The 23,574-nt window shown below is 38.9% G+C and overlaps 1 protein-coding gene and 1 long non-coding RNA gene across 14 annotated transcripts in view; one reads left to right on the forward strand and one right to left on the reverse strand.

Moving 5' to 3' along the window:
• Nucleotides 1–11,671, reverse strand: part of ABI1 (abl interactor 1) — a 104,202-nt gene extending 92,531 nt beyond the window's left edge. For 5 of the 13 annotated variants that reach the window (XM_004275879.3, XM_033439271.2, XM_033439272.2 and 2 more), the window contains exon 1: nucleotides 11,393–11,633. In XM_004275879.3, the coding sequence (XP_004275927.1) occupies nucleotides 11,393–11,509 (117 nt within the window). In that variant the 5' untranslated portion in view covers nucleotides 11,510–11,633. Of the gene's footprint in view, nucleotides 1–11,392 lie in introns of all 13 variants that reach the window. The other 8 variants (XM_033439277.2, XM_033439273.2, XM_033439269.2 and 5 more) reach the window with 5 other exon arrangements.
• Nucleotides 1–23,574, forward strand: part of LOC125963545 (uncharacterized) — a 213,476-nt gene that overhangs the window by 53,235 nt on the left and 136,667 nt on the right. The gene's annotated exons all lie outside the window — the stretch shown is intronic.

Below are 23,574 nucleotides of genomic sequence, written 5' to 3' on the forward strand. Positions count from 1 at the left end.
GAACAACCTATTTATTCAGTATCTTGATACCTTAATTATGACAAAGTAAACATTTAAACATAACATTTGTTAACAACGAAATAGAAGGAATAAGTGTAAGTAAATTGGCGATTTTTTTTAAGAGGAAATTGAAGGACTAACTCAGAAACAAACTAATGAAAAACATCAGAACTATAGGGCTAAAAGTTAGAGACAAACTCTACTAAAAACCATCAGAATTGTAACTTTAGACATAATCTAGTTCAAACTCGCCCTTTTTTAGAAGATAAAATAAAAGAGTTAAAGGCTGGTTAAAATACAACTAATTCGTGATAGAACTGAGGACCAGAACTAAGCTTCCAGACTCCTTAAACAGTTCATGTAAACTTTGGAGCGCTTATGTGCCTGGCACTGGAGATATGGGAATAAACAAGACAAACGTGGTAAACCTGCTTTCTTGTAGATCAGCATCAAGTGTCAAACATATGTAATGAGCACCACAGGAAACATACAGGATTCTATGAGAGCATTTAATAGGGTATAAATTGACTTTGTAGGATAGGGAAGAGGTGTTTAAGAAAGAAACCTTATTGCTGTCATCCACCAACATCCTCATTACTCCCCTCCTTCGCTAAGGACTCACTAATTCATCACTATTCCTATCATATTCTTAGTGATGTCAACATTCACTCAGATAATCCACCCAAAACTCTTGTCTCTCAGTCATTTGACTTCCTGAATTAAAACAATTTTTTCTTCCATTTTTTCTTCATCACTGTCAAAACCTCCCATGGTCATCACTAGTAATTACACCATTTCCAAAAATCTAGATTTTAAAAATCCCACATTCTAAACACCCAACTTCTATCTCTGCAGTTTACTCTAGTAACTCGATTCCAACTATCCTTACATTTCACAGGACTTCCCACATATTAATTGTCCCAGTTTTTCACTGTCTTTGCAGCAACTAAGATGTGCTGCGAGTATAAAACACAATCAGATTCCAAAGATTTAGTACTTTAAAAAGAATGTAAAATATCTCATTAACAAACTATTTTTTAATATAAATTTTTAAATTTTGGCCGTGTTGGGTCTTCGCTGCCGTGCATGGGCTTTCTCTAGTTGCGGTGAGCAAGGGCTACTCTTCGATGCAGTGCTCAGGCTTCTCATTGCAGTGGCTTCTCTTGTTGCAGAGCACGGGCTCTAGGTGCACGGGCTTCAGTAGTTGTGGCATGTGGGCTCAGTAGTTGTGGCTCACGGGCTCTAGAGTGCAGGCTCAGTAGTTGTGGCGCACGGGCTTAGTTGCTCTGCGGCATGTGGGATCTTCCACGACCAGGGCTCAAACCCGTGTCCCCTGCATTGGCAGGCAGATTCTTAACCAGGGAAGTCCCTAACAAACTATTTATGTTGATAACTTATTGAAATAATTATATTCTGGATGCACTGGGTTAAATAAAATGTTATTAAAATTAATTTCAACCTATTTCTTCCTACTTTTTAAATGTGGTTTTTAGAAAAATTTTAACTTAGATATGTGGCTCACATTATATTTCTATCTGTGGTACCTAGGATAGTACCTGACACTTAGTAGGTACTCAAAGGATTTTGATCAAATGAAGAATGAATGAATGAATATAGTAATTTTTCATCTGAACTATAAGACCTGACAAATGAATAATATTCAGACCAAGAAGAACAAGTTTTCTAGTCAGATAACATTTGCAAAGGCAAAAAAACAAAATTTCAAAAACTGAAAGGCCAATATGACTGACTGGTTAAGACGAGGGTAATGGGATGAATGCAGTAAGACTAGAAAGACAGGAGCTATGCTACATATGGCCTAATAGGCCTCGCTGTGAAACTGCATATTTATGAGGAATCACTGACTAACTTTTAAGCAGGGAAGTGACATGATCAGATTTCCATTTTGAAAGTGACATTCAAGTGGCACAGTGTGGATAATAGCGAGGTGATCAGAGGGGGTACGTGGTGATGAGAAGACAGAAGCTACAGCAGTTGTATAAGCTTTACACTAGGAGATGGAATAGACAGATTTAAGAAGAAGATTCAACAGGACCTGGTACAGATGAATCAGTAGTGGTAGTTGGGGACGGAGGTGCCAGGAAAGAATAATGGAGGAGCCAAGAACGATGCCCGGGTTTCGAGTGCGTGAGTCAGCGGAAAGTAAGTAGTAGGAGAGACTGGGGAAAGGGGATGAGTTCAGTTTCTATAAGTCTGAGGTACCTGTGACTCAAACAAGCAGATATATGGATTGAAATTGCAGTGGAAGAGAGATCATTCAGATGGGAATAACTAAAACAGCCTAAGGGGGTAGGTGTAGAAAGGAGCTCATACAAAGTCACTGTAATATTTCAAGGTAAGGGAGAACAAAGGGCCAGACGGTAACAGGAAAAAGTAGAAAAGAATGTCATCACAGAAGCCAAAGAATTAGCTTTAAAAAAAAAAAAAAAAAAGAGGGAATGGTCAATTGTGTGAAGTGATGCTGAGAAAACAAGCAAGAAAAGAACTAAACACTGATCAAGAAGCTTGAGATGTTTCAATTCTGGCTGCACAAAATCAGTAAGAAGAAATAAAGATATGAGAAGTGTAAGTTTTCTAAAAAGGCAAGCAAGGATGGGACCCAGAGCAAAGATAAGGACTGACCTTAGCTAGGAGGAAGCACACCTCTCCTCCATTACAAGAAGGAAGCAGAATAGGATGAATGAGGACACCAGTAGGCTTGGAAATGTAGTGGTAAGAAAGTATATGTCTTATACAATGAGGTCTATTTTCTCTATGAAATAAAAGATGAGAAAGGAAAGAGATTTTAAAAGGGAAGAGAAAATTTAAAACAGTTTATGGTGTAAAATGACGTGGAAGGACTTCCCTGGTGGTGCAGTGGTTAAAAATCTGCCTGCCAGGGCTTCCCTGGTGGTGCAGTGGTTGAGAATCTGCCTGCCAATGCAGGGGACACGGGTTCAAGCCCTGGTCTGGGAAGATCCCACATGCCGCGGAGCAACTGGGTCCGTGAGCCACACTACTGTGCCTACGCTCTAGAGCCCACAAGCCACAACTACTGAGCCCACGTGCCACAACTACTGAAGCCTGTGTACCTAGAGCCCGTGCCCACAACAAGAGAAGCCATCACAATGAGAAGCCCGCGCACCCCAAAGAGTAGTAGCCATTGCTCTCCACAACTAGAGAAAAGCCAGCGCACAGCAACGAAAACCCAATGCAGCCAAAAAATAAATTAATTAATTAACTTAAATTAAATGACGTGGAAAAAGAAAGTGGGATTGCTGGGCTATACTGAGGCCTCACTTTTGAGTGGTAACCATGATTTTTAAATGGCACTAATCAACCCTTTCCACTACACTGCCTTCTAAAAGTGTTTGTTACTACAAGTCTTAGGTTGCCAGTATTTGAACTAAGTATCTTTTTCCATATGCTGCATTACATACCTTTCTGGTGTTTAAGTAGAGGGCATTAATTCCCCATGGCCCAAATAAAAAGGGTTCCACAAAGTACCACACTTGCCTTTCAAGAAAATGAAAATAAAATTTACCAAACCCAATTTTATCACACCATGTAGAAATTACTAACAGTAATTAAACATAAAGTCAGGAAACAAACTAAAGGTAAATTAAATTTTTTCAGTAATACACTTTTTCATTAACAGTATTTTTGTTTCCTTTAAGTTTCAAGGAGATAAATAATAAAATTTTGCTCCAATCAAAAGCAGTTGAGAATATCCAACTGCACATCTTACGTACTATGCTTCATTTAAGCTCTAAATAAGAATATAATTCACATTTGAATTAATAATTAGATAATCTCACAGAAGTGTTAGAATTTTTTAATTTTAAAGTATACTATGACTGAAATACTTTCTGCCTTATTATCAGCAATATGAGTTTACCAATTGTACAATATAAAGTTTAGATATATTCGTTGAAAGCTGTATATGTGAGTGATATTACAAGGAACTTGTCCTGTCTAAGCTACATATATTTCTAAAAAGTTTAAAATTCGTGCAATTACCGTATTTGATATTACTTTGGTAATCAGGGGGAAAATTAACTTTACATATAAAGTGGAAAATTAGGCTCCAAGCCTTAATCCACACTGAAGTTCTGAGTGTATGTTCATGCCTGGAATTCCTTCTTAACACTGCAGTACAATGGGAGAAATTCAAAATTATCTCCGTGCAAAATTAGGTAATTAGGTATTTCACAACAAAATACCACTATGAAGGACTCCTAGGTGTATATATGGAAAAGAACTGAAAACAGGCACTCAAATACTGTACATGAATATTCATAGCAATACTATTCACAACAGCGAAAAGGTAGAAACAACCCAAATGTCCATCAAAGGATGAATGAATAAACAAAATGTGGTATAATATACATACACTAGAACATTACTAAGCCATAAAGAGGAATACAGTACTAATACATGCTACCAAGTGAATGAACCTTGAAAACATTACGCTTTATATAAGTGAAAGAGACACAAAAGGCCACATATTGTATAATTCCATTCATATGAAATATATAGAATAGGTAAATTCATAGAAACAAGGCAAACTGATGGATGCCAGGTGCCAAAGGGTTGGGATGGGGACAAACTGCTTAACAGGTATGGGCTTTCCCAAGGAGTGATGAAAATGTTTTAGAATACATCGAGGCGGTGGTTGCAGAACACTGTGAATGCACTAAATACCACTGAACTGTATGCTTTAAAATGGTTGGTTTTATATTATATGACTTACAGCTCAATTTTTTTAATTCCATTATGAAGCATATAATATAGCTATATTCTAATCAACCTATGGCAGGAATTACTAACAAAATGGTTTGTAAACTTAAAATACATTAACTATTTTAAAGCTCTCTACTCCTTATTGTCATAAATAAATCATAATAACATTCATTATCTTTTCCCCCACATATAGAAATTGTGCAATGGATTTAAATAAGCCTTTTATCTTTTAGAGACACGTACTAAAATATTTATGGATGAAATGATACATCAAAGATGGACTTTACAATAATGACAGACAGACAGGAGAGGATTACAGATGAAAGGAGACTGGCCATGAGCTGGTAATTGTTAAAGCTGGATGTTGAACACGTCGGGGTTCATTATGCCATTCTCTCCACATCTGAGTATATGAGTTTTTAATTACTGTGCTAAAAATTAGTAAAATAAGACTTTAAATGGTTTCCTTATACTTTAAGCTATACCTGAGATGGTACTACCAATATTCTTTAGTTGATATAAATCACAATTCCACAAACATCTGCTGAACTTGCTAAGCACAGATGCATATCAAAATTAGAATCTGATAACAAATAAATATTATCTTCCTTAGGATGTTTTGTTTTGCTTCCAGATTTTTTTCACAAATACTAGTTCACTACCAACTATTTCTCAGAAAATTTCATTTTGTAAATGAAGAAAATTAGTAAATTAGTTAGTTAAGTGTACCTATTTGGGTTGACACAGAGTGGTAATACTAAAAAACTTCAAGTCTCCTTTCTATGGAATTAATGTTTACAGTTAAAATCATCAGGTTAGCTATCTCCTTTAAAAACAAAATCCAGTAACTGACATTTTCCAAAATCAAACAATTGCCATTTTCTCAATATCATACTTTTTTTAAAAATCCCTTATTTTTTAGGATGGCGTCTTATTAAATAAATATTAAGGTCTAAAACATTTGTAGCCCCAGGGTTTGACTATTATTCTTCAAAAGTCAAACCATAACTTCAGTAAAAATTACAATCAACACAAAAAGACATTAGAAAAAATATATAGCTCCCCCCAAATTCAAACTTTTTAAATGCTCCAAAATTACCTTTCAACTATCACTTTTACCTTACTTTTCTTACAAACACTATTTTCATGGAATTACGTCTACACAATCTCCTAATGTCTGACTCAAACTCTTGTCCCAATATTAGCACTCTTCTTCTCTGGCTAATACATTCTTGCCTATTAACTCACAAATTTCTAATTCCTAGGACATAATTTAACTGAAGATACAGTTATTCTAAATGGCCACAGAGGGACTTTCCTGGCTATCCAGTGGTTAAGATTCCGAGCTTCCACTGCAGGGGGGATCCCTGGTCAGGGAACTAAGATTCCCACACGCCTCACAGCACGGCCAATAAATAAATGGTCATAGATCAGAATCCAAATTGCCCAAATACCTCTTTTCTACCTCAAGGAGTATTAGTATTCTTCAGCTATCAGAACCAACTGGAGAAAGCAGAAGCACATAAGAGGAATTAGAAAAGTGTTCTTATCCTAAGGGATTATTTCAACAATTTTCTTTAAAAAACCCTCTTCTAAAGATACAAACCTACTAAAACTGAGGATCTAAACACACCAGAACTAGATCACAGTACCACACGTAAAGTTCTTATTATATTATAGTTACAAAAGGAAAAAAAGAGAGATGAATGGACTTTCATTAAGACCTAATATGCAAGGTCAGATTCTGCCTGTTTGACAGCAGCGTTAATGTTTAATTAATGTTATGACATGATATAGGTCAATCTAACAATTAACTGAGGATTTTTCATAAAATTATCTAAAATCCCATTTTATTGTGTTTATTGAGATATGACTGACATATAACACCATATTAGTTTCAGGTGTACAATATAATAATTCACTATTTTTATATACAGCAAAATGGTCACCACAATAAGTCCAGTTAACATTCATCACCACACAAATTAAAAATTTTTTTTTCTTTCTTGTGGTGAGAACTTTTTAGATATACTCTAGTAGCAATTATACAATACAGTATTATTAACTAGAGTTACCATGTTGTACATTACTAAAACCCTGTTTAATTCATTTAGATTTCCAACCTATATCTCTAATTTTGCTAGCCACTGTTTTACTCAAACTTCCAAGTGCAAGTAAGATTTCTACCATTTCCAATCTGTCCTAATCTCAGCAAGCACTTTGACATCTTTACCTGAACATAGTTTGTGTGGAAATCAGAACTACCCAAAATATTTCAAGACATTTTTTTGTTTTGCTAACTTCTACTAATTCTTCTACAAATTTCCTTATCACAATTGCAAAGCTGATTCAGAACAGAAAAAAAATAAAAGGCAAAGATGCACAAGAGAAGAGGATCCACTGAGCTCAGTGAAAAACTAGCCTATGATTCCTGTAATTCAATACTTCAAGTGCCAAAGTTACCATCTTTTGTGATTGGGCAAGTCCCCAAATTACAAACACACCTGTTCTTATATTACAACTTGGAACGCAGAGGAAACAACAGTAAAACAGTTGTTAGTTTACCAGACATGACCCATCAGAGTCTATTCCATGACATTTCTGAACTAGTCTGAGTTCTAGACTCATTCACATCTGGAGACAGTGTGATATGGAAAGAGCATAGCCTTTGGAGCCTGTCAAGAGTTAGGGAGAAATCCTGACTGCCAATCCCTAAATGTGTGATCAAACAAAAATTCATTTAACTTTTCCAAGTCCCAATTTCCTCATCTGGAAGAGAATACTGCCTATCACAGAGAGTTTTTGTAAGGATTAAAGGTAATACAAATCAACCAGCACAGACTGTGAAAGAGTAGGTACTCAATAAGTAGAAGCAAGTTACTCTTCCCTTTTCTATTACCCTTTTCATACATTTCTTTTTATTCACTTAGGATACAGAATCAGAAAATCTGGGTTTGATTCTAGGCACCATCTCATACAAGATATGGAACTTTAGGCTAGGTATTCAACATCTCTGAACCTCAGATTGCTCATTTGTTTAAAAAAAAAAAAGAAAGAAAAAATGATCATAATTATTGTAATACTTAAGTGACATTAGTTTATAAACTGGAATAAACTGTAAAGTACCAAAAATGTCAGCTTTTACCTACTCTAAAGTGCTCCCCCTCAAAAAATTATCTGCCTTCCAAGATCACATGGGTATAATGAGCAAATGAATATAAACTGACGTCATGGGTGGAGGAAATCAAGCTAAATTAAGTAGCTCACTGATGACATCCCCTTCATCTTCCCAGACTTTAGTATATACTTGTTAACCCAAACAAGCCCCTGTTGGCGGAATTCCGGGGAAAAAATTAAATTAAAAAGTTAAGCTGGGCTTCCCTGGTGGCGCAGTGGTTGGAAGTCCCCCTGCCGATGTAGGGGACACGGGTTCGTGCCCCGGTCCGGGAAGATCCCACATGCCACAGAGCAGCTAGGCCCGTGAGCCATGGACGCTGGGCCTGCGCATCCGGAGCGTGTGCTCCACAACGGGAGAGGCCAAAACAGTGAGAGGCCCACGTACCGCAAAAAAAATTAATTAATTAATTAATTAATTAATTTTTAAAAAGTTAAGCTGTAAGGGAGACTTTTCTGTCCTTACCCTATCTATGCTGAGAAACCTTTCGTAACCAGTTTCTACTCCTTTTCACTTAGATCTCTGCCCTATTCCTCAAAATAATCCCCATGACAAAGGCAGTATGGACCCTAAAGTAGAGCAAAGAGAACTGGCCAGATGAACAAACAACTCTTCAAGTTGAAGAGTGACTGTCCTTGACACAATCCACCAAAAAATTCAAACTAAAGGTGGGAAAAGGCAAAGATTTTTCTTTATGTCTATATAAATGTTTATACAAAGTACACTCTCTGCTTTGAATATTATTTTCCCATAAGAATTTCAAAAACCCTGTCCTTTTTAAGATAGTGGACTCTTATCAGAAGTTTTGCTATTAATAATACAATTTAATAATTAAAGTCAACAAGACCAAAAGAGCTAATAAAGTGCTCAAGGACTCAATTGCACTACAGCCAAAAGAACTTGCCAGCTAAACACCTTACCTGAGCTGTACTTCCGAACTGTAGGAAAACAACAAAATGAAAAGTAAATTCTCAGGATAAAAATCACTCAGGCAATAATTTAACTCACCTTGGGTACAAAAAAATTCACAAAACACAAGTGACCATATACCTTCCCCAAGAGAAGGTATGTTTACATAGGGTGTTAGCCCTTATCCAATCGGTCACAGAAGGGATACAGAGAGATCTCAAAAGACATCTAAATGGATATTTCTAGTACTATGTGTTCCTTCTTCACAGCACCACAGCACATCACAAAATCAGCTACCATCTTCTGAGCCTGTCAGAGCGTGACCCTGTCTGAGCCTCCTGGGAAGGGAGCTAGTGGCCAGCTTCATGCAGCCCAAAGTTTAAAAGCTATTACAGTGCTATGTGTGAATTTCATTCTTTTCCCCCCCCCTCCCCAGTATTTCTAAATATCTCACTGGTGTCAAGTTTAGGACCACCAAAAAAACTTGGGGCCAGTGACAGTGGATCTTGGCATCATGGTACTAACATGCTTAAAAGACTATGTGAGAAATAACATGATTTATTTTATTAGGGATATAATGAAATTTTAAAGTGCTTCAAAATTACGGTGGCATGAGGAGAAAAGAAAAGGGTCAGGGGAAAAAAAAATGTACAGCACACAACTACCTGAAAAAGAAATAGCCAAAAGACAGGTTAAAACACGTTTGCATTGGCAAACACGTAGCAGTTAACACACCATATATTTGTCAGATTTCCCAACATGCAAAACGAAAAGAAGCCACCCCTTTATGAAGTGCCTATCTGCTGACTTCTACAAAGAAATGACTTTTCTAGAAAGGGGGCAATTTAACTTCCTGTGCTCTCCCTCTGACTTTCAAAATCTTTAAAACCTTCAACAAACTGAGATTCACTTCAATTTTAAAGTTCTTCATGTGAAGTTGAATAAAACATGTTTATTTTTAATATCGATAACCTACAGAAAATTTTTCTGCTCGAAAACTATATCCACATTTCTACTAGATTTTAGAATATTTTTTTAAAAGCTAAATATAAAGTTTGCAAAAACAAGTAATACAGCAGATGTGGCAGGCATTCAACAAGTTTATCAGTGGAATTCCTAAAGTAAAAGCTTGAAAAAATTTGTGAGATGAACTCCTAGTAGTGCTACTGAAGATACAATGTTACTAATATGGAAATTGAGAAACATTCAAAATATTCTGAAAACAGTATCTCCTTCTAAAAATAGAGGAAAAGCATCTGCCAACACAGAAACCACTGGTTCTTAAAAATGATAATCACGTGGGATGCATTGCTATAAATACTTTAGTTCTGAACTGCAATAACCCCAGCCTCTGAAACCACGTTTTGGTCATGCCTTACCACTAACAAGCGAATTTTTGGTGCCATTACATTGATATAAAGGACTCTGCTACTTTTATTTGCTTCTACTGCAAAGTGTTAGTTTATGCAGTTAAAGATCTACACACCAAACTACCACACAACATAATTCACTTTCAATCATTAAAATAAAAGCAAACAACCGACTATCTGCCATAGATAAGGTCCCAAGAATTTTCTAATAAATTTAGAATGACATATTTGACGTTCTGGTTCTAGTTCGGGGATTCATTCTCTACATGTACTGTAAAGAGAGAAACCTCAGGAAAAAAGCAACCGGCGATTACACCATTCTATTTTAAGTTAAGTTACTTAAGAAGCCAGCAGTTCAAGAACTTTTGGGGAAGAGAGAGTATTGAAGCCATTTTTCCAAGCAGTTAAGGATAATTTGTGCTTCACACAAACGACCGCCCTAACAACCTCTAGAATATATTACGGTGGGGGCGGAAGTGAAAATGATGAGACGCGGGGGAGAAAACCCGACTTGAAAACGGACAGGCGGGCAGATTTACAAACCTTCAATTAACGGAATTCGGAGATTTAACTTCTCTTCTACGCCCTCCCTCGCTCCCCACCCGCTTCCTCCTCTCCTCGGGGGAGGTCTGTGTGATGTGACTCACGACAAATTTTAAAAATAAATAAATAAATAAAAGACACACCCTCTGGGCTGAACTGACATACTCTCGCCCCCACCCACCCTCCCCCGACGCACCCCCCGCTTCTCCTCTCGCTCCTGCCGCTCCTCCCCAAGCCTCGTCCCAGCCCTCTGCTCTCCGCTCGCTCGCCCGGTCCGAGACCCTCGGCCGGCGGAGAGGTGGCGGGGGGCTCCGGGACGGAAGGCCGGCGGGTGGAGGGCGGCCGGGGGGCAGCGCGCTCGGGGGGCCGAGCCCGCGGGGAGGCGGACGGCAGGGGGGCGCCGGACCGCGGCGGCCGCTGCTCCGGGCTCCCTCGCCCATTTTCTCTCTCCGCTTCTATGGGTTTCAACCACCACGGCCACTTCCTGTATTGCAGCCCGGCCACCCGCTCTCTCCCCGACTGGGGCTGGGGTTGGGGCTGCCGCTGAGGTTAGCCAGTTCCCCACCCCGCCCAGTGGGCTAGTCACTCGGGCGGCCGGCGGCGGGTCCTCGGCCCGGCCGGCAGCGCCCGCCCGCGCGCCCGCGCTCCTCACCTGTATGTAGTTGTTTTCACAGTAGTCCGCCACCCGGGTCAGATTCTGATAACTCTCTATCAGCGCCCTCTTGCCAGACGGGATCTCCTCCTCTAGTAACATCTGCAGCTCTGCCATTTTCCACCCCTCTGCATCGCTTCCTCTCGCGTTAAAGAGACAGAGGCTGCAAGGTCCGCGGAGGTTTCGAGCACCTCACAGCCCGGATACAAACCGCCTGCCCGCCCTCCCGCCTGGTATTGTGGGACGGCACCTCCTCCTCGCTCTCCTCACGCTCTCCACCCGCCTCCACCCACTTCTCGCAGCCTCCCCAAGCTCGTTTTCTCGCGAGCCTTCCTGTCTTTCCCTCCCCCTTCCCGCAACCACGGGCTTTTTTTTTTTTCCCCCCCCCCTTTGGCATGGCCTTCTGGGAATTGTAGTCTCTCACTGGCTTGGCCGCCTATCGAAGGCGCATGCGTCCAGGGAACCTCAGAAAAAGACCCGGGAAGAGAGCAATTAAAGAACTTGGAACAAGGGTGGTGGTTTAAATCCCGAGTTTCTTGACAGCTCCGGGAGATGGCGCCACAGGGTGATTCTAGAGAATGAAACCGGTTCCCGGAGAAGGCTGTGAAGCTTGGCAGAACTTGGTTAACTAGGAAACGCCCTTGAATCAGATACCCATCTGATAAGGATTTAAAAGGACTAGAGTATGGAAAACTCCAAATCTTTACTTCCTCTATTTTGTTAGAGATAACGCGACTCAAGCTTTACTTTCTAAACTTCTGCAGGCTTTACTTTCTAAACTTCCTCAATTCACTTAAAATTTGGGCAACACTTGATATTAACAGCTCTATACCAAGCAATGTACTCAACATTGGGGGTACAAGTTGAGTAAGGAGACTCTATACACTTACAGACCCACGATTTAAAAACAAACACACATATATAATCTATAAAAAATATTTACTATGTTGTACACCTGAAACTGGAGTCCCCTTAAAACCATGGTCCCTTATTGAGTTTATGATTAATCTCTATCCAAAACTTCATTCATTTCTTTCTCCCCTCCGACCTCAATCCTGTGCTAACACTAATCAACCTACGTCAGGTGACTATAGTTACTGCTGTCAATAACGTCGTTAATGCACTAAAATCGCTGTTACAGGTGTCATCATTAAGGTACAAACTCAGGATGTTTCTCCAGGGCAAGGTGAGCTCACAGACCGTGGACCACGGACCACCTGGCCAGAGAATCATAAACTGGAGACATTCTGACTCCCGAAATCACGATTAAGAAATGTCACAGAAATGTCACAGGGCAACGATTAATCCCAGTTTCTTTGTTCCTCATCTTTAAAACACCCGTAACTCAAAGACCAAGCTGGAGTGGGTTTGAGGCTTTTCTCTCACTCACTTGGCTTGGCGCCCTGCAATAAACCCTTACTCTGCTGCAAACTCCCACAGTCAAAAGAGTTTGGCTTTCTGAGCCATTAGCCCACAAGCGCTTTGCTTGGTTACAACACTAAGATAATACAGTAAATCAACTATACTTCCATTAATTTTTTTTTAATTTTTAAAAATAAAAAATAAAACCAAACAATTTTTAGTACTATCGCATCCTGATCTCTTATTCTTTGACTCTTTGCATATATCTCCCTACATCTTTGAAGTTTTGTACAGGTTGTTTCTCTACATCGTGTAAAATCATTGTGCTTTTTTAAAAATCATCAACTGCTTTGGAAAAGCCTAAAACACCCTATATTTCAAGCTTTTTATTTCAAGAGAAACATTAAATGCTTTTGATATAATGGACTATGAAAAGTATTGTCCAAAGGCCAAAAGGAAACTAATTTAAAGATCATTTAAAAGTCCATATTTTCATCTCTCCATGAAGTCATTTAGAATCACAATAACTATAAAAATAATAACATAACAACCAAATGTTTAAAAATTGACCCATGAATAGGTATTTATTGGATATTGCCTTTACTAGGGGCCATATGATGTTCAGCCTCTACAAGGAAAAATTTATATCTTCTCCTACCTGAAAGAGATAACTACACCCAGTCACCAGATTCTTTTTTTTTTTTTTCGGCTGTGCAGCTTACAGGATGTTAGTTCCCTGACCAGGGGTTGAACCCTGGCCGAATTGGAAGGCGGAGGCCTAACCACTGGACCACCAGGGAATTCCCCCAATCAAGGATTCTAAGGTCCATAAATCAATAAATGACATACTCTCCATAATAATCCAAAATAGACGTAATAGTCTTTCTTTAATACTTATCATTAATCCAAACATCATTTAATACAAGTTATTGAAATTTGATGTATTCTTGAATCTGGTCTCTACACGAGCCAGATTTAACTATGGAAATCACTAAACTTATTTCCACATACTGATACATTTCAACAACATTGGGGAGTGATTAGGCAGGTGATGCTGCTTTACTCTTTTCAAAGTCCTATTAGATTTCTGTAACGCACACAACTCAGAGATAAATGACCTAAAGATTCTTTTCTATCTTTACCAAATAAGGAAATTTAAGCGTACACAGGTTAAGAGATTTAGCTAATGGCACTGAAAATAGTAGTCAAGTTCTCTGACTTCTAGAACAGAGGTCTTTCTACTATCCAGTTAAAACTTTCTCTTGAAATATTTATGGCTTATATAAAGTCTATTCAATGAAGTTATCCCTCATACCTTTAAGGTGATTGAGTTGAATATGCTATCCTTTGTATTTTTATTTAAAAAAACAACAACTAGTTTCCCTTATAATGATAGTCTGTAATAAGGCAATATCTCCTTTAAAACCAAATAGGATTTGTGGGGATAAAACCATAAAACACCAGCACCATACTGTAGCCATGGGTTTCAATATTTTTTGACACAATGTGAACCAGGATATATATATATATATATGTGTGTGTATGTATGTATATATATATATATATATATATATGCTGGCTTAAAAGTTTCACAAAACTAAGTATGATACTCTTATTTTTCCTATTCTAATTCAATTTATTTAATGCTGGTAAGGACTATGAAATTGATCTCATGATCCACTACAGAAAGATGACCCATAGTTTGAAAACCATTTTTCCCTTCCACTAAATTAAACAAATATGACCCTTTACTAAGCATATATTATTATGATAAATTTATATTGTCATAAATTTTTTTTAAATCACAGTTATTAACAGACCAGAAAAATATGTATTAAAAGATTTAATAGAATAAAACTTAGCTAAAGTAAAGGACCTGAATTTCTATATCAAAACAGCTTACTCTGGGGCTTCCCTGGTGGCGCAGTGGTTGAGAGTCCATCTGCCGATGCAGGGGACACGGGTTCATGCCCCGGTCCAGGAAGATCCCACATGCCGTGGAGCGGCTGGGTCCGTGAGCCATGGCCGCTGAGCCTGTGCTCCGCAACAGGAGAGGCCACAACAGTAAGAGGCCTGCATACCGCAAAAAAAAAACCCAAAAAACAAACAAACAAAAAAAAAAACACAACAACTTACTCTGTACAATCTTAATTAAAATCCTAACAGGTTTTTTGTAAAAATTGACAAGGTGATTCTAAAATTTATCTGAATGCAAAGGCCCTGGTACAACCAAGACAACAGAAAAATGAAGTTAGAGGACATACACTACCAAATTTCAAGATTTACTAAAGAGCTACAGAAATTAGGACAAAGTGGACTTGGTGAAGAACACAAATAGTTCTTTGGAACAGACACTAATATATGCAGAAATTTATTTTATGACAAAAGTGCCAATGAAATTCAATGGGAGAAAGGATTCTTTTTCCCAATAAATGTGCTGGAGCCATTGGACATTCGTTTTTTTCATATGAACATTGAATCTACATCATCCAATACTCCAAAATTTATTCAGGATATATCACGGTTCCAAATGCAAAAGGTAAAGCAATAACGCTTCTTCAAGAAAGCATAGAGTAACTGCACAAGCTTGGGGTAGGCAAAGATTTCTTAACCAGGACACAATAAGCACTAACAAAAAAAAGAAAAAAAAGATAAATTGCTTTTATTTAGGGTTTTTGGTTTTGTGTATAAATTGCTTTTTAATAAAATGAAAAACTAAGCCATTGTATTCATTTCCTATTGCTGCTGTAAAAAATTACAACAAATTTAGTGACTTAGAACAACACGAATTCATTATCTTACAGCTCTGGAGATCAGAGATCTCACTTGTTTAAAATTAAATGTCAGGGCTTTTTTCCTTCTGGAGACTAGAGGAGAATGCATTCCCTTGCCTTTTCCAGCTCCTAGAGGCTACCTGCATCCCTTCACTATGGCCACTTCTTCCATCTTCATGTCAACAGCACAGCATCCTCAGATCTCTCTCTGACACTGCTTCTGTCATCACAACTTCTTTCTGACTCTGACCATCAACCTCCCTCTTATGAGGATCCTGTGACTACATACATCCCACCTAGATAATCGAAGAAAATCTCCCCATTTCGAGATTCTTAACTTGATTACATCTGCAAAGTCCCTTTTGCCATGTAAGGTAATATACTCACAGTTTGCAGGGATTAGGACATGGACATCCTTGAGGGGCCATTAGTCAGCCTACTATAGCCATCATTAAAATTATAAGTTTGTTCATGAAAAGACACTATTAAGAAAGTGAAAAGGGCTTCCCTGGTGGCGCAGTGGTTGAGAGTCCATCTGCTGATGCAGGGGACACGGGTTCGTGCCCCGGTCCGGGAAGATCCCACATGCCGCAGAGCAGCTGGGCCCGTGAGCCATGGCCGCTGAGCCTGCACGTCCGGAGCCTGTGCTTCGCAACGGGAGAGGCCACAACAGTGAGAGGCCGGCGTACCACAAAAAAAAAAAAAAAAAAAAAAAGTGAAAAGATAAGCCACAACACATACATTTGAGAGAGGACTTGTATCTATGGGGAAAAAAAGACAATTAAAAAAAAAGGACAACTAAAAAAAAAAAAGATGACAATGGCCCTCCATAAAAGGCCAATAAATATATGAAAAGGCACTCAACTCATTATGTATCAAGAAAATGCAACTTAAAACTATAATAAGATAACTACACTCCACCAGGATGTAGTGTAAAATTTAAAAGACTGTACTATATACCCTTTAGAATGGCTAAAATAAAAAAGTCCTGACAATAGCAAATGCTACTGACAATGTAGGGTAATGGGACTTTCATATATTACTGGCTGTAAAATGCTATAGCCACTTTGGAAAACAGTTTAGTAGTTTCTTATAAAGCCAAACATATACTTAATAAATAAGCTAGCAGGGACTTCTCTTGTGGTCCAGCGGTTAAGACTTCACCTTCCAATGCAGGGGGTGAGGGTTAGATCCCTGGTCTGGGAACTAAGATCCCACATGCCTCGAGGCCAAAAAACAAAAGAAAAAAAAAATAACCTAGCAATCCTACTCCTAGATATTTACCCAAGAGAAACAAACACTAACGTTCACACAAAAACCATGTGAGTGTTCATAGTAAAAACATTAAAAGCTGGTAACAAGTCAAATGTCCTTCAGCCACTTACTGAATAAACAAACTGGTACATCCAAACAATAGACCACTCTTCAGCAATAACATGTAACGGGGGCTTCCCCGGTGGCGCAGTGGTTGAGAGTCCCCCTGTCGATGCAGGGGACACGGGTTTGTGCCCCGGGCCGGGAAGATCCCACATGCCGCGGAGCGGCTGGGCCAGTGAGCCATGGCCGCTGAGCCTGCGCGTCCAGAGCCCGTGCTCCGCAACGGGAGAGGCCACAACAGTGAGAGGCCCGCGTACCGCAAAAAAAAAAAAAAAAAAAAATTAACTATCTGGGATTTTTCTTTGGTTTTTAAAAAAATGTATTTATTTATTTTTGGCTGCACTGGGCCTTCGTTGCTGCGCACAGGCTTTCTCTAGTTGCGGTGAGCGGGGTCCACTCTTCGTTGTGGAACGCGGGCTTCTCATCATGGTGGCTTCTCTTTTTGCGGAGCAAGGGCTCTACGCACGCGGGCTCAGTAGTTGTGGCTCACGGGCTTAGTTGCTCCGCGGCATTTGGGATCTTCCCGGACCAGGGTTTTAACCCCTGTCCCCTGCATTAGGAGGCGGATTCTAAACCACTGCGCCACCAGGGAAGCCCATCATATGGTATTTTAAGAGAAAAAAAATCCAGTTATACATTGCTTAGACGAGATACTTACAAAAGCCATATTGAAATAAAGGGATAGAAAAATATTTATTGAGCAAAAACTGTTACAGAAATATGCCAAATTAATTACAGTCAAGGCCAAAAAACATTACAAAGGATACAAGAGGGCATTAGATGATAATAATAAAAGGAACAAAGCATCAAGAAGACAAGTAATTATAACTTTGCAGCAGCCAACATCACAGCCTTTCAATATATAAACCAAAATCTTTTTTTTTTTTTTTTTTTTTGGCCATGTGGCATGCAGGATCATAGTTCCCCGGACAACCAGGGATCAAACCCGTGCCCCCTGCAGTGGAAGCCCAGAGTCCTAATCACTGGACCGCCAGGGAAGTCCCTAAACCCAAATATTTACAAGGAAAAATGGACGTATTGACAACCATAAATGGAAGATTTCTTTTAATTTTTTTTCATAAATGGAAGATTTTAACACATTCTTATCAGAGACCAAGGAAGCAAGCAAAAAGTTTATATAAAATATTTTAACAATATAATTAACAAAAAAGCACAGATGATCAATATTAGCTATGAAAAAGAGGACATAACACAAATTGCAATGACAAAAAGTAAGAAATTTGCATACTTTCCAGAGTGACTAAGTTGAATAATAAATATCAGTTCTATGTGTATCTCCTTCACTTTAATTGGTTGGGGGGAAGGGGGTGGAGACAATTTGTGTGAACCAGTTAATGTTCTTTATTTGTGCAGGGATGCCAGTTTCAAACTATTTCCTAAAAGATATTTTAATTTGAGATTCAAAATCCTGTGCCTCACTGAAATAGGTCACAGACCTAAATGAAAGAGCTAAAACTGTAAAATTTCTACAATAAAAATTTCTACAATAAAATTTCTACAATAAAAAATTTCTTAGTTTTAGTTTCTAAAACTAAGACAAAATCTTAGTGTACTTGGGTTAAGCAAAAACTAAAAAGGATGTAAAAACATGAAATATGAAATTTAAAAATGATAAACTGGATTTCATGAAAATTAAAAACATTTGCTCCTAAAATGACATCTTTAACAAAATGAAGTATAGCGTGGTGACTATAGTTAATAATATCATACTGCATATTTGAAAGAGAGTAGCACTTAAAGGTCCTCATTACACACACTAAAGTTTTGTAACTATGCATGGTGACAGATGTTAACTAGACTTATTGTGGTGATCATTTTGAAATATACATATATCAAACCATTATGTAGTATACCTGAAACTAATATAATGTTATATGTCAGTTATAACTCAATAATAATAAAATAAATAAATAAAATGAAAAGGCAAACCACAGACTGGAAGAAAATATTTGCAAAACAAATATTTAATAAAGGAGTTGTATCCATAATATATAAAGAACTCTTACAACTCAATAATAGGATAACAAACCAATTTTTTTACAGGCCAAAAGATTTGAAGAGACACTTCACCAAAGAAGACATACAATGGCGAAAACAAACCCCCCAGACACACAAAAAATAAACCACAAAAAGATGCACAATGCCATTAGTTATTAAGTAAATGAAAACTTAAACCACAATAAGATACCACTATATAACCGATAGGATGACTAAAATTTGGATGTGGACCAAATGTGGCTCTCATACATCACTGGTGAAAATGCAAAATGGTAAGACCACTTTGGAAAACAATTATGTAGTTTCTCATAAATGTAAAACACACTTATGATCCTGCAATTCCACTCCCAGGTAATGAAAACATGTCCACAGGAAGACTTATAAGCAAATGTTCAAAACAGCCAAAACCTGAAAAGAACTATATGTCCATATAGATAAACTGATATATCCACATAATGGAGTACTACTGAGCACTAAAAAGGAACAAACTGATACACACAACAGCATGGATGAATCACAAAAGCATTATGCTCAGTGAAAGAATATACACAAAAGGCTACATACTGTATGATTCCATTTATATGAAATTTTAGAAAAGGCAAAAAAAAACCTACAGTGAAAGAAATCATATCAGACTTTGCCAGAGGCCAGAGAGGGATAGGGGAGTGACTCCAAAGAGACATAAGTAAACTTTTAAGGGTGATGGAAATGTTCTACATCATAATTGTAGTGGGGGTTACATGAAAATATACATTTGTCAAACCTCATGGAATTGCACATTTAAAATTTGTGAGTTTTATTGTAACTAAATTACATCTAACTGAAGATGACCCCAGAAAGTACAGGCAGGAGAAAAATCCCTTGCTTCAAATATTAGAGAACAGGAAAAAGTTACATATTTTTGTTGCCTTTGATATATGATGAAAAGTCATACAATCCAAAAAGACAGCTTGCCTTTCCCAGTAGTAAGGGTGACTAAATGCTCAAGAGTTAACATTAAGTATTATAGGTACACATTGTGACACTAAATTATGAGCATGATGCTAACTTTTGAGAGTCCAACTTCTCTCCCATCATGTGCACTTTTATAGTATTTAATGCTTTAGTATTTTTTTGTTTGTTTGTTTTTGTTTTTTTGTGGTACGCGGGCCTCTCACTGTTGTAGCCTCTCCCGTCGCGGAGCACAGGCACCGGACGCGCAGGCTCAGCGGCCATGGCTCACGAGCCCAGCCGCTCCGCGGCACGCGGGATCCTCCCGGACCGGGGCACGAACCCGCGTCCCCTGCATCAGCTGGCGGACTCTCAACCACTGCACCACCAGGAAAGCCCTTTAGTATTTTATTAATGTTAATATTTTACTTTATTTATTTAGGCTGCGCCGCGCAGCATGCAGATCTTAGTTTCCCAACGAGGGATCAAACTTGGGCCCTCAGCAATGAAAGCACGGAGTCCTAACCACTGGACCACCTGGGAACTCCCTGATTTAGTATTTTTCTGTGGGGTTATTTTTTTTTCAAATAAATCTCAACAGAATAAAGAATAACAGTATTAAATTTGATGGATTCCTTGGGCTCCTGTTGAAAATCAGACATTGTACGTTTCATTTCATGGATGTCTAGTCAAGCTAATCATTTTGGTCATGAAAAACAGTTTGTAACTGCAAATTCTGCACATGTGCTTGGAGAGAAATTGAAATTTCATGTATTCCACTTTGAAATAGCAGATTGCTGACGATCATAAAGACCTTAGTTCAGAGGGATGAAGAGACTTGCCAGGCAACATCATAATTTGGACTATCTTGTTATCTGACACACAAGGGGGGACACTGCGTATACTTAGAGAACCTCAGACTCCTGGGAAGCTAATTCACAATATTGCATCCCAGGATACTAAACTGGAAGTTAGTGGTCAGCAAACCAGAATGTAGAGGAGCAATGTGGTACAGTGGACAGAAACCAGGAGTCAGGCAACCAGGGCTCTTCTCCCCCATCCCCAGGGTCCCCATCCACTACACTATGTGACATGATCACGTTCTCAAAAAAAAGAAAAAAAAAGGAGAGGAGAGTGTATTAGTCTACTCAGGCCACCATAACAAAATAACCACAGATTATGTAGCTTAAACAATAGAAATTTATTGCCTCACAGTTCTGGAGGCTGCAAGTCCAAGATCAAGGAGTCAGTAGGTTTCTCCTGAGGCCTTTCTCCTTGACTCGAAGATGGCCATCTTCTCACTTTGTTCGTACGCGGCCTTTTCCCTGGTGTCTCTCCGTGTATCCTAACCCTCATCTTTTGATAAGGACACCACTCATATTGGATTAGGGTAGGACCCTGTGACCTCATTTAACCTTAACTACCACTTTAAAGGCCCTACCTCCAAATACATTCACAGTCTAAGGTACTTGAAGTTAGGACTTCAACCTATGAATTTTGGGGGGACACAATTTAGTCCATTGCAGGGAATTAACTGACATCCTAAGATTCTACAACCCTCACTTATTACCTTGCCTTGTTTCTTTTCAAATTAACAGTACCACCCAGGAATCTCCAGAAAAGGAAGGAGGATTAATAGGACACTCTGTTTGAACAGTTTAGCAAGACAAGAAGATTTCAGGGGATGAAATGAACTGTAAACACTCCAAATTTTATTATAGTTGATAATAAAATTTGATGGTGGGTGTCTTTTTATGCAGAGTCATGACATTTGTAGGAGGTCAAGCCCATCTGCCAGTTTTCAGGCAGGCCTGATTCTTTTAACACAGAAAGATCTTTCTTGGACACATTAAGCCAAGCCAGTGTTATCTTAGTGTGGAGCAAGCTGTTATCACGAAATAAATAAAAATTAGCAACGGCTAAAAATGAAAGGCGCCTGGGGTGCTTGGGGAAAAAATATATCCTTTAAATGAAATCTCATGTTGTGTTTTCTTCTTTACCAGAAGCTGCAATATTTCCAGCATGATTTGAATGAATTAATCACTTGTTAATTTTGGAAGCTGCTGAACCAACACAACCTCCTCCACTTCCCTCTCTCAACTTCAGGAGGCTGCTGCACATGTCTGCGACTATCAGAGCAGCTGACCTCGCCAGCAATAACAAGGGTTACTTTCTTTGAACCTCGTGGCGAACTGGGTACTAGCAACGGCCCTTCCCTGAACTTTGTCCCTCCAACCCTTCCAGTGGTTTTACCAATCCCTTATTGTTAGAAATATCTAGAGTAATTTCTCTTTCCCTGACTAATACAACTGAACAAAATGACATTTAAAAAGTCTAAAGACAGGGGGCTTCCCTGGTGGCGCAGTGGTTGAGAGTCCGCCTGCCGATGCAGGGGACATGGGTTCGTGCCCCGGTCTGGGAAGATCCCACATGCTGCGGAGCGGCTGGGCCCATGAGCCATGGCCGCTGAGCCTGCGCGTCCGGAGCCTGTGCTCCGCAACAGGAGAGACCACGACAGTGAGAGGACCGCGTACCGCAAAAAAAAAAAAAAAAAAAAAAAAGTCTAAAGACAGGGACTTCCCTGGCAGTCCTGTGGTTAAGAATCCGCCTTCCAATGCAGGGGACGCAAGTTCGATCCCTGGTCAGGGAACTAAGATCCCACATGCCAAGGGGTAACTAAGCCCGTGTGCCACAACTACTGAGCCTGCGCGCTCTGGAGCCACAACCAGGAAGAAGCCCACTCGCTGCAACGAAAGGTCCCGCGTGCTGAAATAAATAAATAAATAAAAGTCTAAAGGCAAATGACAATTCATGTAAAGTTAGTATTTCTTTCGTTGGAAGTTACAGAAAACAACTCAAGATACCGTAAGAAAGAAAAAGGGAAAAGGGGAGGAAAAAAGAAAAAGAAAAAAAGGATTACATTACAAAAATTCAGGCTTACCTATAGAACTCAAAAACAGAAATGCAGTCAGTCCTAAATAAGTACTAGTACTAATCATGGAGATTCCTCAGTAAACTAAAAATAGAATTATCATACGATCCAGAAATCCCACTTGTAGGCATACACCCAAAAGAATTGAAGGCAAATAGCTCAAAGATATTTGTATACCCGTGTTCATAGAAGCATTATTCAAAATAGCTAAAATGTGGAAGGAAGTGTCCATCAATGAATTAAAGGATAAGCAAAATGTGGTATATACTTACAATGGTATATTTTCGGCCTTAAAAAGGAAGGAAATTCTCTGATATGTTACAATATAGATGAACTTTTTTTTTTTTTTGGCCACGCAGCATGTGGGATCTTAGTTCCCCGACCAGGGATCGAAACTGTGTCCCCCTACAGTGGAAGTGTGGAGTCTTAACCACGGGACCGCCAGGGAAGTCTAACATGAATGAACCTTGAGGACATTTTGCTAAGTGAAATAAGCCAGTCACAAAAAGACAAACACTATGTGATTCCCCTTATATGAGGTGCTTAGAGCAGTTAAAATGATACCAACAGAAAATAGAAGGGTGGCTGCCAGGGACTGGGGAGAGGGAAGAATGGGGAGTTATTGTTTACTGGGTAGAGAGTTTCAGTTTTACAAAATGAAAAGAGTTGTAGGGGTAGATGGTGATCTTGGCTTCACAACAGTGTTAACGTGCTTACTGCCACTGAACTGTGCACTAGAAAATGATCAAGATGGAAATCTTTGTTATGTTTATTTTACCACAATGAAA

This window comes from Orcinus orca, chromosome 2, assembly GCF_937001465.1.
Source record: "Orcinus orca chromosome 2, mOrcOrc1.1, whole genome shotgun sequence".
NCBI lineage: Eukaryota > Metazoa > Chordata > Mammalia > Artiodactyla > Delphinidae > Orcinus > Orcinus orca.